This window comes from Pseudophryne corroboree, chromosome 2 (genome assembly GCF_028390025.1).
Source record: "Pseudophryne corroboree isolate aPseCor3 chromosome 2, aPseCor3.hap2, whole genome shotgun sequence".
NCBI classification, from domain to species: Eukaryota; Metazoa; Chordata; class Amphibia; order Anura; family Myobatrachidae; genus Pseudophryne; species Pseudophryne corroboree.
This window is the reverse complement of record NC_086445.1, coordinates 171,606,270-171,619,232: the sequence shown is the minus strand read 5'-3', so window position 1 is coordinate 171,619,232 and position 12,963 is coordinate 171,606,270. Positions and strand designations below refer to the sequence as shown.

Sequence of the window (12,963 nt, the reverse complement as noted above, 5' to 3'; positions counted from 1 at the left end):
GCACTGCACATCCAGGCTGAGGCTACTGCCGGTCGCAGTATAACACCAGTATGTGTGTATATACTCTTCAGTGTAGTTTCCAGCCTCCTATCTGCTGGATCCTTGAGGGCGGCCGTATCAGGAGACGGCAACGCCACTTGCTTTGATAAACGTGTGAGCGCCTTATCCACCCTAGGGGGTGTTTCCCAGCGCGCCCTAACCTCTGGTGGGAAAGGGTATAATGCCAATAACTTCTTGGAAATTAGCAGTTTTCTATCTGGGTTAACCCACGCTTCGTCACACACGTCATTCAATTCCTCTGATTCTGGAAAAGCTACAGGTAGTTTTTTCACCCCCCACATAATACCCCTTTTTGAGGTACCAGCAGTATCAGAGATCTGCAAAGCCTCCTTCATTGCCGTGATCATATAACGTGTGGCCCTATTGGAAAATACGTTTGTTTCTTCACCGTCGACACTAGATTCATCTGTGTCGGTACCCGTGTCGACTGACTGAGGTAAGGGACGTTTTACAGCCCCTGACGGTGTCTGAGACGCCTGAGCCGGTACTAACTGGTTTTCCGGCCGTCTCATTTCGTCAACTGACTTTTGTAATGTGCTAACATTATCACGTAATTCCATAACTAAAGCCATCCATTCCGGTGTCGACTCCCTAGGGGGTGACATCACCATTACCGGCAATTGCTCTGCCTCCACACCAACATCGTCCTCATACATGTCGACACACACGTACCGACACACAGCAGCCACACAGGGAATGCTCTAATCGAAGACAGGACCCTCTTAGCCCTTTGGGGAGACAGAGGGAGAGTTTGCCAGCACACACCAAAAACGCTATAAATGTATATAAACAACCCTAGAAGGTGTTGTTTTTGATATAAGCGCTTTTAATATATCAATATCGCCAATTTATGCCCCCCTTCTCTTTGTTACCCTGTTTCTGTAGTGCAGTGCAGGGGAGAGTCCTGGGAGCCTTCCTCACCAGCGGAGCTGAGCAGGAAAATGGCGCTGAGTGCTGAGGAGAATAAGCTCCGCCCCTTTTTCGGCGGGCTTTTCTCCCGGGTTTTAAGAAAACTGGCCTGGGTTAAATACATACATATAGCCTTAATGGCTATATGTGATGTATTTATTTTGCCACTAAAGGTATTTAATATTGCTGCCCAGGGCGCCCCCAGCAGCGCCCTGCACCCTCCGTGACTGAATCAGTGAGACGTGTAGCAACAATGGCGCACAGCTGCAGTGCTGTGCGCTACCTTCATGAAGACTGAGGAGTCTTCTGCCGCCTGCTTTCCGGACCTCCGTCTTCAGCGTCTGTAAGGGGGATCGGCGGCGCGGCTCCGGGACGAATCCCAGGAGGACCTGTGTTCCGACTCCCTCTGGAGCCAAGTGTCCAGTAGCCTAAGACTCCAATCCATCCTGCACGCAGGTGAGTTGGAAATCTCTCCCCTAAGTCCCTCGATGCAGTGATCCTGTTGCCAGCAGGATTCACTGAGATTTAAACCTAAAAAAAACTTTTTCTAAGCAGCTCTTTAGGAGAGCCACCTAGATTGCACCCTTCTCGGACGGGCACAAAAACCTAACTGAGGCTTGGAGGAGGGTCATAGGGGGAGGAGCCAGTACGCACCATGTGATCCTAAAAGCTTTATTTAGATGTGCCCTGTCTCCTGCGGAGCCCGCTATTCCCCATGGTCCTGACGGAGTCCCAGCATCCACTAGGACGTTAGAGAAATGAAATGGCCATTATGAATGAACTATGTGCTAATTAAAACACATTAAAGATATTCATACAGAAACACCTCTTCGTAATTTACCTTATCACGGGTGAAAGTCAGAGTCAGTGGTATGCCATGCAAGTTACAACCAAATTCAGTGGACAAGGACAGTCCAAAGCTAATCACTCACCAGGTCCTCCAATACCACTTTCCCACGTGCTGCTTACTGCATAGACCGCTGCCTGGCTTGTAACAAACAGGCTGAGCAGGAAGAGGGGAGTGGAGCAGACGGCCATTACAGTGATGCTGCTTTCAGATCGTAAATGCCGGATCCTACCCGGTAAGAGAAACGTGTCCTTACCGGGTGGGATCCAGCATCTGCTCTCCTCTGCTGGCTTTCCGACCCGGCAATATACCGGGTCGGTTGCCATAGCAGCAAGGGGCGCAGCAGCAGCAAGGGCGGGGGTGGAGGCGGCGCTGGGAGATGAGCTCATCTCCTGCGCCGCCTCTCCCTATGCTGTGAATGGGAGCAGTGTCGCATCGGAACGGCTCCCATTCACACTGCACCTGACCCGGTATTCAACCCGGTAAAAACCCTTCTTTTTAACCGGGTTGAATTACCGGGTCAGGCGACACGCTAATTCGGGAAAGGCGCTTTCACATCGCACACTGACCCGTTTCGACACGGCAATAAACTGTGTCGATACCGGGTTATGTGTGCGATGTGAAAGGGGTATGAGTGAGAACACGGACTGGTGCTGCAAAAAGGTTCATGTTGGGGCATAGATTTCTGCAAAATATTGGCTTTGGGAGGTTTTGTATTTTTTATAAAGAAAACTATCTAGCATGACCTGCTCACATCTTGTCATGTCACCACTTTCCATATCCCAAAGCTCAACCATGATGCAGATGGTACCACCGCTACTCTCCATAGTTGGAACGAGGTATCTTTTTTTTTTTTTTTTTTTTTTAGTAATGCAGTGTTTAATACGCTCATTTCAGGGAAAGAAATTTTACTTTTATTTAATCCGTGTATAGAACACTCTTCAAATAGGCTTCAGGATCACCAAGGTGATATTTGCCCAAACTGAGACTGTTGGCATTTAAGTTTTTTTGTGGTTTCTTCCTCAGTATTATATAGCACATTAGTCTTGTTCAGTGTTCTCTTTAGGGCAGTACAGATGGTGTAATGGTTAGCATTACTGTCTCACAGCACTGAGGTCATGGGTTCGATTCCCACCATGGCCCTAACTGTGCGGAGTTTGTATATTCTCACCGTACTTGCGTGGGTTTCCTCCGGGTACTCCGGTTTCCTCACACAATCCAAAAATATACTGGTAGGTTAATTGGCTCCTAACAATATTAACCCTAGTGTGAATGTGTGTGTGTGTACATGTGATAGGGAATATGGATTGTAAGCTCCACTGGGGCAGGGACTGATGTGAATGGCCAAATTTTCTCTGTAAAGCGCTGCGGAATATGTGTGCGCTATATAAATAACTGATAATAATTTACAGAAGCAATAACACTGACAATAAAAGAGAACCAGCATATCCTTAAAGTCAGACACCAAGTTCGGGGAATCTCAAATATTCAACATTCAAAATCTTGAATCCCCAATCCTAACCGAAAACAGACGTGACCTTCCAATCGAGGATTTTTAACAAAGGATTTCCTTGAATTCTTGGATGAATTGCCGATCGTACTAGATGGAGTCTAGAACAATGGTTTTTGTCAAGGTTTCCAGGATTATGAACCTCAACAAGATGTTAAGACAATATCAATCACTGTGGGTAATTCAATTCATTTGCAGGAATTTCGTTACCGGGCTAAGTCCCTATTCAATTAATTACATTTAATCGAGGCTGCATTTATCGTGGATTCCGCTTGGACCCTCATGAGGTGCTAGCAGAAATAGTCCTTAAGTAGAGCTTGGGGCTGGGCACCCCATAACTGCATTGTGCCCGGCACTTAGCACTAAAGATGCTGCTTAACACAGCTTATCAAATGCATTGTTGCACTAAATAGTGCCCATCGCAAGAATTAATTGAATAGCTCCTAGGCATTCATCCTGAGAGCTTAACTCCAGCATAAGAATTTAATCGTCCCCACCAACTATGAAGATGTATGATGTAACCAACCATGCACTGCACACAGCTTTGGAAAAAGTAGTGAGTACACCTAGAAAACAGGCTGGTTTGCACTGACAAATTAGCTTCAACACTAAATGGAAGCTGTCCAGATTCTCACTTGATGCCGTCTCTGATGGACTGAGCAGTTAATCTCTTAACATGGGTTTGAGGTTTTAGCATAAGCTTTATAAAGGGAGAACCAACATCAGGTATAGGCCCTCCTCCCTTTGTTCTCTCTCCCACTATGAATGTCCCCAGTACACTCCCATTCATGGTCTTGTAAATGAACCTATTGGTCTGCCCGCCCCAGGCACTGGCTCACTGAGGGAGATTAGTCGTAATTTTTTATCATATTTCACCATTTTGTTTATCCCCTTATGCGGTTCTTTTTATACATTACATAATGAAGTGGTTGTGTTTTCTATGCAACTATGTGGCAGATGTAGCAGGCCAGGAGAAGTGATAAAGCCATGATAAAGAAGTGATAAGTGGAAGGTGATGTCGCACCAACCAATCAACTCCTAACTGTCATTTTTCAAACCCGTAATAATTGGCTGGGGCGTTATCACCTTCCACTTATCACTGCTTTATCACTTCTCCGGCCTTAATACATCTGCCCCTATATACGGTATGGTGCAATTGGCATATAAATAAAGGCTAATCATAATAGATCCCCTATATAACCATCAGGTATATTACTAGACTAATACCCCTTTCAGACATGCATCAAAATCACAGATTTATGCACATGAACGCACATCAACCTGGGATTTTGGTACGTCTGAATGCAAATAAGCCGGGACTCGACCCTTCTCCTGACCAAGGTCATGGAGCTCAAACCCAGGAATTTGCCAGGTACTAGACACTTCCCAGGTCTGATGTCTGAAAGAGGTATGAGGGGATCTATGTACTAAACCTCGGAGAGAGATCAAATAGATGGAGATAAAGTACCAACCAACTCCTGTCATTTTTCAAACACAGCCTGCAACATGGCAGTGAGGAGCTGATTGGCTGGTACTTTATCACCATTCAATTTATCACTCTCCAAGGTTTGAGAAATGGGCCCCTTAGTACATAGGGGCAGATGTATTATTATAGCGGCACGATCTTCCTGCTTCGCCTCATTACCGAAGAGAAGCAGGAAGGAACATTGACAAGATACATTAACTTCTCACCTGCTGGCGGCAATTCGCGCCATAGCACACAGTGCATCCGCTTCGTACTGATGCACTTTCTCTCCCTGCCCTGCCGGATCCAGTGCGCATGTGTGAGATCTCATGGACAGCCCATAGCCAGCAGCCGCCACAGCACTGGCCCTGCTGTGGAGATGGGGCAACAACACCTGCAGCTGTTGGAATGTATAGCTGCCGATGTTGGAACAGTCAGTGCGATTGACTGTTCTTATCTTGCCCTGCACAACGGCGTGCTATCTTTTAGATAATGACAGGGGCGCATAGAGCTCCTGTAACTGAGTACACACTGCCACATTTATACATGGGGGAGAAGCGGTATCAGCACACATAACTCTTCCCACTGTACCGACCGTTCATACATCTACCCCATAGAACCCTAAAGCGGTTAGCACACTATAGAGGAGCTGTACTAAACCTTGGATAGTGATAATGTACCAGCGAATCAGCTCCTGCTATGTTACAGGCTGTGTCTTTAAATGACCGTTAGGGGCTGGCTGACTGGCTGGTACTCTCTCTCCATGGTTTAGTACAACTGTCCTCATATGATATCATGTTGCGATACACAACAGATAGCAACCACCATCGCTTAAGGGCCATATACACGGGAGAGATGTGTGCTGAGCGAACCGCTCAGCACACATCTCTCCCGCCGATCAGCACAGCGCGATGTGTGCTGGGCGATGAGGGGGGAGGACGGGGGGCCGCTCATTTCACCCAGCAGGTGAAATGGGCGACGTGCTAGATTGAGCCTGCATGCAGGCCAATCTACCACCGGAGATAGCGATGCGCGGCCCTATCGCTGTTGGAGGTACACACGAGTGATCTGTTCTTAAAATCTCAGCAATCTAGTCAGATTGCTTAGATTTTAAGCGTGGATCTCTCCGTGAGTACAGGGCCTTCGTGTGTACACTCAAATCCACCCACTTCTTTGTTTGATGAATTGGGTGGTCGCATTGTCCCATTGGATGTGCTGCATGTCCATTGGGAAAATTCCACAGCCAATGCTGTGATGTATCGTTACATTACAGTTGCTGGGAGTGTAACCAACATTACTCTAACCAAAATTAGGGGCTTTATTTCCGAAGCCACTTCCCAGCGGGCTGCAGGAGACAATGTAAACACCACTCAGTGTAAAGCCTGGTATTCTTACCACTGACTGCCAGTGCAATTGGTAAATAAAGCCCTAAGATTCTACTACACATACTTTGGAACGGGTGTGGTACGTTAGGTAGATTAGACTTAGGTCGACCACTATTGGTCAACAGTAAGCAGGTCAACAGGAACTCTAGGTCGACATGAGAAAAGGTCGACGTGAGTTTTTTTTACTTTTTTGGTGTTGTTTTCTCCGTAGAGTGACCGAAAACCCCAATTAGTGCACAGTGTCCCCTTGCTTCGCTCGCCAAGCTTTTGGCAAGGTTACCGTTCCCAATTGTAGTCCACATGGATCGTAAAGCATGATCAAGTTAAAAAAATATTAAAGAAAAAAAAAGTGAAAAACTCAGACCTTTTGTCATGACAACCTAGAACATGTCGACCTAGAGTCCCTGTCAACCTAGAAACCATGTCGGCCTACTTACTGTCGACCAGTAGTGGTTGACCTATACAGTGTCGACCTACTTACTGTCGACCTAAAGACCGTATCTAGTGTTCACTCTAAGCTTCTTTCGCAGGGCGCTGCGCCCTGCCCCTTTTCTGAGTGACAGAAAGCGCCCTGCCCGTTTGTGCCCGCCCTGCTAATCACCAAAGGACTGCCTTCTCCCCGCGCCAGCGCTGTCACTTCTCCCCGCGCCAGTGTGCTGTCATTTCTCCCCCTGCCGCACTGTTACTCCTCCCCCCGCCGCGCTGATAGCTCTCAGTTGAAGGTGGAGACAGGGTCAGCGTGCAGGAGCAGCCAATCAGAGCCTGCGGTGTCTCCCGCCCGCCAGTCCTCCGGCATGGTTTGAAATTCCCCCTCACCACGGCGACCTGGGCTCCGCCGTCAGCATCAAGAGACTGGACCCGCTGCAACGGTGAGTGCTGCTCTGCATCTGCCCGTCCTCCCCTCCCTCCCAGTGCTCTCTCCCTGGTGCAATGTGTCTCAGTGCTCTCTACCTGGTGCAATGTGTCTCAGTGCTCTCTACCTGGTGCAATGTGTCTCAGTGCTCTCTACCTGGTGCAATGTTTCTCAGTGCTCTCTACCTGGTGCAATGTTTCTCAGTGCTCTCTACCTGGTGCAATGCGTCTCAGTGCTCTCTACCTGGTGCAATGTGTCTCAGTGCTCTCTACCTGGTGCAATGTGTATAACGTGCTCTCTACCTGGTGCAATGTTTCTCGGTGCTCTCTACCTGGTGCAATGTTTCTCAGTGCTCTCTACCTGGTGCAATGCGTCTCAGTGCTCTCTACCTGGTGCAATGCGTCTCGGTGCTCTCTACCTGGTGCAATGTTTCTCGGTGCTCTCTACCTGGTGCAATGTTTCGCGGTGCTCTCTACCTGGTGCAATGTTTCTCGGTGCTCTCTACCTGGTGCAATGTTTCTCGGTGCTCTCTACCTGGTGCAATGTTTCTCGGTGCTCTCTACCTGGTGCAATGTTTCTCGGTGCTCTCTACCTGGTGCAATGTTTCTCGGTGCTCTCTACCTGGTGCAATGTTTCTCGGTGCTCTCTACCTGGTGCAATGTTTCTCGGTGCTCTCTACCTGGTGCAGTGTGTCTCAGTGCTCTCTCCCTGGTGCAATGTGTCTCAGTGCTCTCTACCTGGTGCAATGTTTCTCGGTGCTCTCTACCTGGTGCAATGTTTCTCGGTGCTCTCTACCTGGTGCAGTGTCTCTCAGTGCTCTCTACCTGGTGCAGTGCGTCTCAGTGCTCTCTACCTGGCGCAATGTGTATAACGGGCTCTGCCTGGCGCAAAGTGTAGAATGTGCTCTGCCTGGCGCAATATGTATAACGTGCTCTACCTGTCGCAGTGTGTATAGGAGGTTCTACCTGGTGCAGTGTGTATTAGCTGCACTACTGTGTGGTGTAATGTGAATTGCCACTATTATGTGGCCATGCCCCTTCCCCACGTAAAACAACGCCCCTACATTTTTGCTGCGCGCCTTTGGCGCGCACTGCCCATTCTTTATCATGTGGGAATGGGAGGACCAAGCATTATAGTATGTACCTAATTTTGCCCTTCTAACTGAAAAATGTGCCCTCCCGAACGAAAAATGTGCCCTCCCGAATGAAAAATGTGCCCTCCCCGTGATCAGCACCCTGCCCTAAAAAATTCCTAGAGTGAACACTAGTATCCCCTTTGGAACATAGGAAGACCGTATAATGGTTTCTGCCAATTACATTACGTGTTCTCATTAGAAGAGAGAAACAGCAGTCATCATCTGTCCACCCCCTCCTCCCCAAGCCTAATGTTTCAGAGATAACATTGACAGTGTTCACAGTCATTTTTGATGCATGCAACAGTCATGGTCAATAAAGCGGACACATTTTACTCCAGATAATATACAAAACGACTAAGGTCACCCATATTAAAATTTAAGCAGAAAATGATTTGTACACATAGTAAATAGTTCTTTAAGGAAGGAAAACATTTTACTCATGCATGGTAATCATACAGGAGTTTGTACCAAAGTACACACATTGTTTGGCTCTAAGGGAAGCCAGAGTCCAATTGGCACAACGTAAACTAGTGACTGCAGCCAGGACTTATCAGTGTTACTGTTCATGTGAGGGAGCGGAGGTGTAAGAAGAGGCTAGAGATTTCCAGCAGGGTCAGGATGCAGTGTGCTTAGCTGGGATTTGGTTACAACCCCTCCTTATATATCTCACTGTAACTAATCCATGTGCACTAAAGATAATGACACCAAGAGCTGTGTAATCAAGGCAAGTACATGTAACCATGTTCACGTATTCCACAAAGACATACAATTTAGGTTTTTCAAGGGACCACAAAGAATATTGCCATCACGATAAAATAAACACTGTGACTGCCCAGGTAATTAAAGTTAATTTACTGATCTGAACAACTTTCATTTTGTACATGTGAAAAGTAGTTTTTAAAAGCACACTCAACACAGCACCCTGATACCTTACCGACAAATGTGTATAAGAGCCCCATTGTATATGGGTAATGACAATGAAGGGTTATCCGAAAAGCTGACTTTAGTTATAAAGACAAGGGGGGGGGGGGGGGGGGGGGGAGAGAGAATCCAGTCCACACAGTACCACCAGGGTTTGTGCTCAACCACAGAAGAATTGTGGGCACCAATTTCCACAACCCCAGTCAAGGCTGCCATTTTGAAACTGCTGGCAATTAAATGACATTGCTGAAGCGATGATTTCAGTCGAGGGTCCCTTACTGCCTCAGAGTGCAGGCGGAAGCATCAATCCACGGAAAGTATTTTGCTTGTGGGGCAATAAACAATAAAACACAGATGGTAACTTTTTACTAATATCACTACAGCAGCCTGTTTTCAAAAGATCTTTTCAGACTACTGAAACACCTGCTTTCTCAGCACGCATGTATTATAGCCAGAGAACCTGGTTCTTAAACACTCTATTGAGGGGAAATTTAATTGTTTGGGGTGTCTAAAAACCCCATCTAAATGGATTTGTTTAGACGCCCAAACAATTGTCAGGATTCAGTTGTTGTTTGGGCGTCCATGCATATTGCACCCAAACAGACAGGGTTTAGCAGCGTAAAACAGCTAAACCCAAAAGTCCTGCTTTGGGGGTCCAAACTACTGTGCTGACTTAGCACACATTTATTCTCTCATCTCAAGAGGCTGCAAGAAGAAATGTCATCCCCCACGACCACCGGGGGCGTCTCAACAGAGCAAGAATTGAACTGCTCTGTTTCGTACCCCCTAGTGGTAGCCGCAGAGTAAAACATCTGAATCAGCCCCAACAGATCTGCACGTAACATGTTACATGATACTCTCTACCAGGTTCAGTATGATATACCAACAGCCAATATGCCGGCTGTCAGTATACTGACAATGGCATCTTTGCCGCCAGTATGCCAGCAGCAAGCACAGAAAATCACCTTGCGGACTCGCTCGCCACAGGTTCTATTCCCACTCTATGGCTGTTGTGGAGTGGGAATAGCCCATGGGCTAGGATTCCGGCTGGCGGCATTGTCAGCGGTCGAGATTCCAGCGTCTGTATCCTGTCCGCCGGGATCCTGACTGACGGCAATGAAACTGCATCCCCCTTTACCAATACTGCTGCAATAGTCATACAAGATACCATGCTGCGTGAAAGTACATAAAATCAAATAGCTTTGTCCTCAGTCACCTAGTATTTTTGCACCACATAACACAAGATGATTTGACACTACTCCGCAAAGATAGCAAATTCCCATACCTTCGTACTTCCCCTTAGACTTTGCGTCTTAATTGCAGATTAACCATAACAACGTGCGGAGTCCCTCCTACCGGACTTCTGCATTTTATGGTACCCATACATTGTGCGATGCCCCGTAACTGAGTGGCACACAGTAACTACATGAAGTCCAACATCAGTATTCTGGGTACCCATGCATTGTACTTTTGTCACAATAGTGATGCAAATAAGGACAATATTGTAAGAAAAAGTGTCTGGACGGATGCTTGGTGCAGCTAAGTGGTGCCAGGTTTACTTCTCAAATACTAGAGCGCCAGCTAAATCTATTTTCAAACAGTGCAACAAGTAAGTGGATATATAATATAATGAATGAAGACAAAATTAGAGTGAAAGCCACTCTTTGGAACATTGTGGCCAGTGTGATGATATGCTTGGTGGGGGCAGTGCATGGTCCTCCCTGCCATACAATGGGAGACATGAATGGGCACACACCATTGTGGTGCCTCTGCACTATGCCCCCTTGCCCAGCACTGGACACTATAACCCTGGTTGCAGGAGCTGGATGCACAGAGCTGATGGGGACAGGTGTCCTAGGCCTGGGGGTCCCTCCGGAACTCACCTCTCGAACAGCAGGCGGAGAGCGAAGATGCCCAGCGCAGTGGGGAAGGCGTAGAGGATGTGCCCAGCCCGCGGGTACTGATCCCCGGTCTCCGCATCGGCCAGGTCCGCCCAGGTGACGTTCTGCGGCAGCCAGAAGCGCTCGTTCCAGAACCAGGCCAAGAGAGCAGACATCTTCCAGCCGCCGCCGGGACGCTCGGGATGACGGTCCCCCGCCGCCGTACACACTCTGACACGGGAGCTGGCCGGGCGGGACTCGCAGCGATACTCGTGTGTAACCCCGCCTCCGGGAGAAGACCGCACCCGGAATATCTTCACCGTCCCGCCACCATCTTGCTCCACCCGGCGGCAGCAGCTGCAGACATGTTGCTATACCCGGGTCGTAGGATGATGAGCCATGTTGCTACACCCAAGTTGATGCACACCGCGTCTGTGTCCGCCCGTATCACTGTCCCGGCGACACTGTATATAATAAGCCTTCCTTAACACAATAGCTGTAGAGGCGACATGATAAGCTGCATGACAGGACATGCGCGGGGACAGCGGCGCCTAAGTGTCACAGCACCATCTGCTGGTGACTCGGGTAGTAGGCCTCCCAGGAGAGGACTGGCTTGGCAGTAAGCTGCTGCAGGAAAGAAGGTGGGGAGGTGTAGCCTAGGGAAATGTGGTATAGGGTAGGCCTGCTTTCCTGTTAGTACAAGGAGATATAATGACTTCCCCTGTCACCAGTTATTCCTATACAGCCATGGCCAAAATTGTTGAGAATGACACAAGTATTGGGTTTCACAAAGTTTGCTTCTTCAGTGTTTTTAGCCTTTTTTGTCAGATGTTACTATGGTATACTGAAGTAAAATGACAAGCATTTCATAAGTGTCAAAGGCTTTTCTTGACAATTACATAAAGTTTATGCAAAGAGTCAATATTTGCAGTGTTGACCATTCTTTTTCAAGACTGCTGAAATTCTCCCTGGCATGCTGTCAATCAACTTCTGGGCCACATACTGACTGATGGCCGCCCATTCTTGCCTTATCAATATTTGGAGTTTGTCAGAATTTGTGGGGTTTTGTTTGTCCACCTGCCTCTTGAGGATTTACCACAAGTTCTCACTGTGATTAAGATCTGGTTAAGTTTCCTGGCCATGGACCCAACATGTCGATGTTTTGTTCCCCCGGGCCACTTAGTTATCGCTTTTGCCTTATGGCAAAATGCTCCATCATCCTGGAAAAGGCATTGTTCATCACCAAACTGTTCTTGGATGGCTGGGAGAAGTTGCTCTTGGAGGATGTTTTGGTATCTTTCTTTAATCATGATTGTGTTCTTAGGCAAAATTGTGAGTCAGCCCACTCCCTTTGCTGAGAAGCAACCCCACACATGAATGGTCTCACCTTTCCTTATTCCGGGCAAGTGTTTTTCCAGATGCCTCAAACAACCTGAAAGGGGATTCATTAAATAATACGACTTTACCCCAGTCTTCAGCAGTTCAATCCCTGTAGCTTTTGCAGAATATCAGTCTGTCCTTGATGTTTTTTCCTGGAGAGAAGTGGCTTCCTTACTGCCGTTCTTGATATCAGACCATCCTCCCAAAGTCATTGTCTCACCGTGCGTTTAGATGCACTCACACCTGCCTGCTGCCATTCCTGAGCAAGCTCTGCACTATTGGTGCCCCGATCCCGCAGCTGAATCAACTTTAGAAGACAATCCTGCGCTTGGTGGATGTTCTTGGGTGCCCTGAAGCCTTCTTCACAACTATTGAACCTCTCTCCTTAAAGTTATTGATGATCCAATAAATGGTTTATTTAGGTGCAATCTTACTAGCAGCAATATCCTTGCCTGTGAATCCATTTTTGTGCAAAGCAATGATGACTGCACATGTTTCCTTGCAGGTAACCATGGTTAACAGAGAAAGAACAATGATTTCAAGCACCACCCTCCTTTTAAAGCTTCCAGTTTGTTATTCTAACTCAATCAGTATGACAGAGTGATCTCCAGCCTTGTA

General features: G+C 47.5%; 1 protein-coding gene across 3 annotated transcripts in view; it reads right to left on the bottom strand.

The window, feature by feature from the left end:
• Positions 1–11,514, bottom strand: part of CERS5 (ceramide synthase 5) — a 121,054-nt gene extending 109,540 nt beyond the window's left edge. The window contains exon 1 of one of the 3 annotated variants that reach the window (XM_063952019.1): positions 10,969–11,514. In XM_063952019.1, the coding sequence (XP_063808089.1) occupies positions 10,969–11,141 (173 nt within the window). In that variant the 5' untranslated portion in view covers positions 11,142–11,514. The remainder of the gene's footprint in view (positions 1–10,968) is intronic. The other 2 variants (XM_063952017.1, XM_063952018.1) reach the window with 2 other exon arrangements.
• Positions 11,515–12,963: the final 1,449 nt, after the last annotated feature.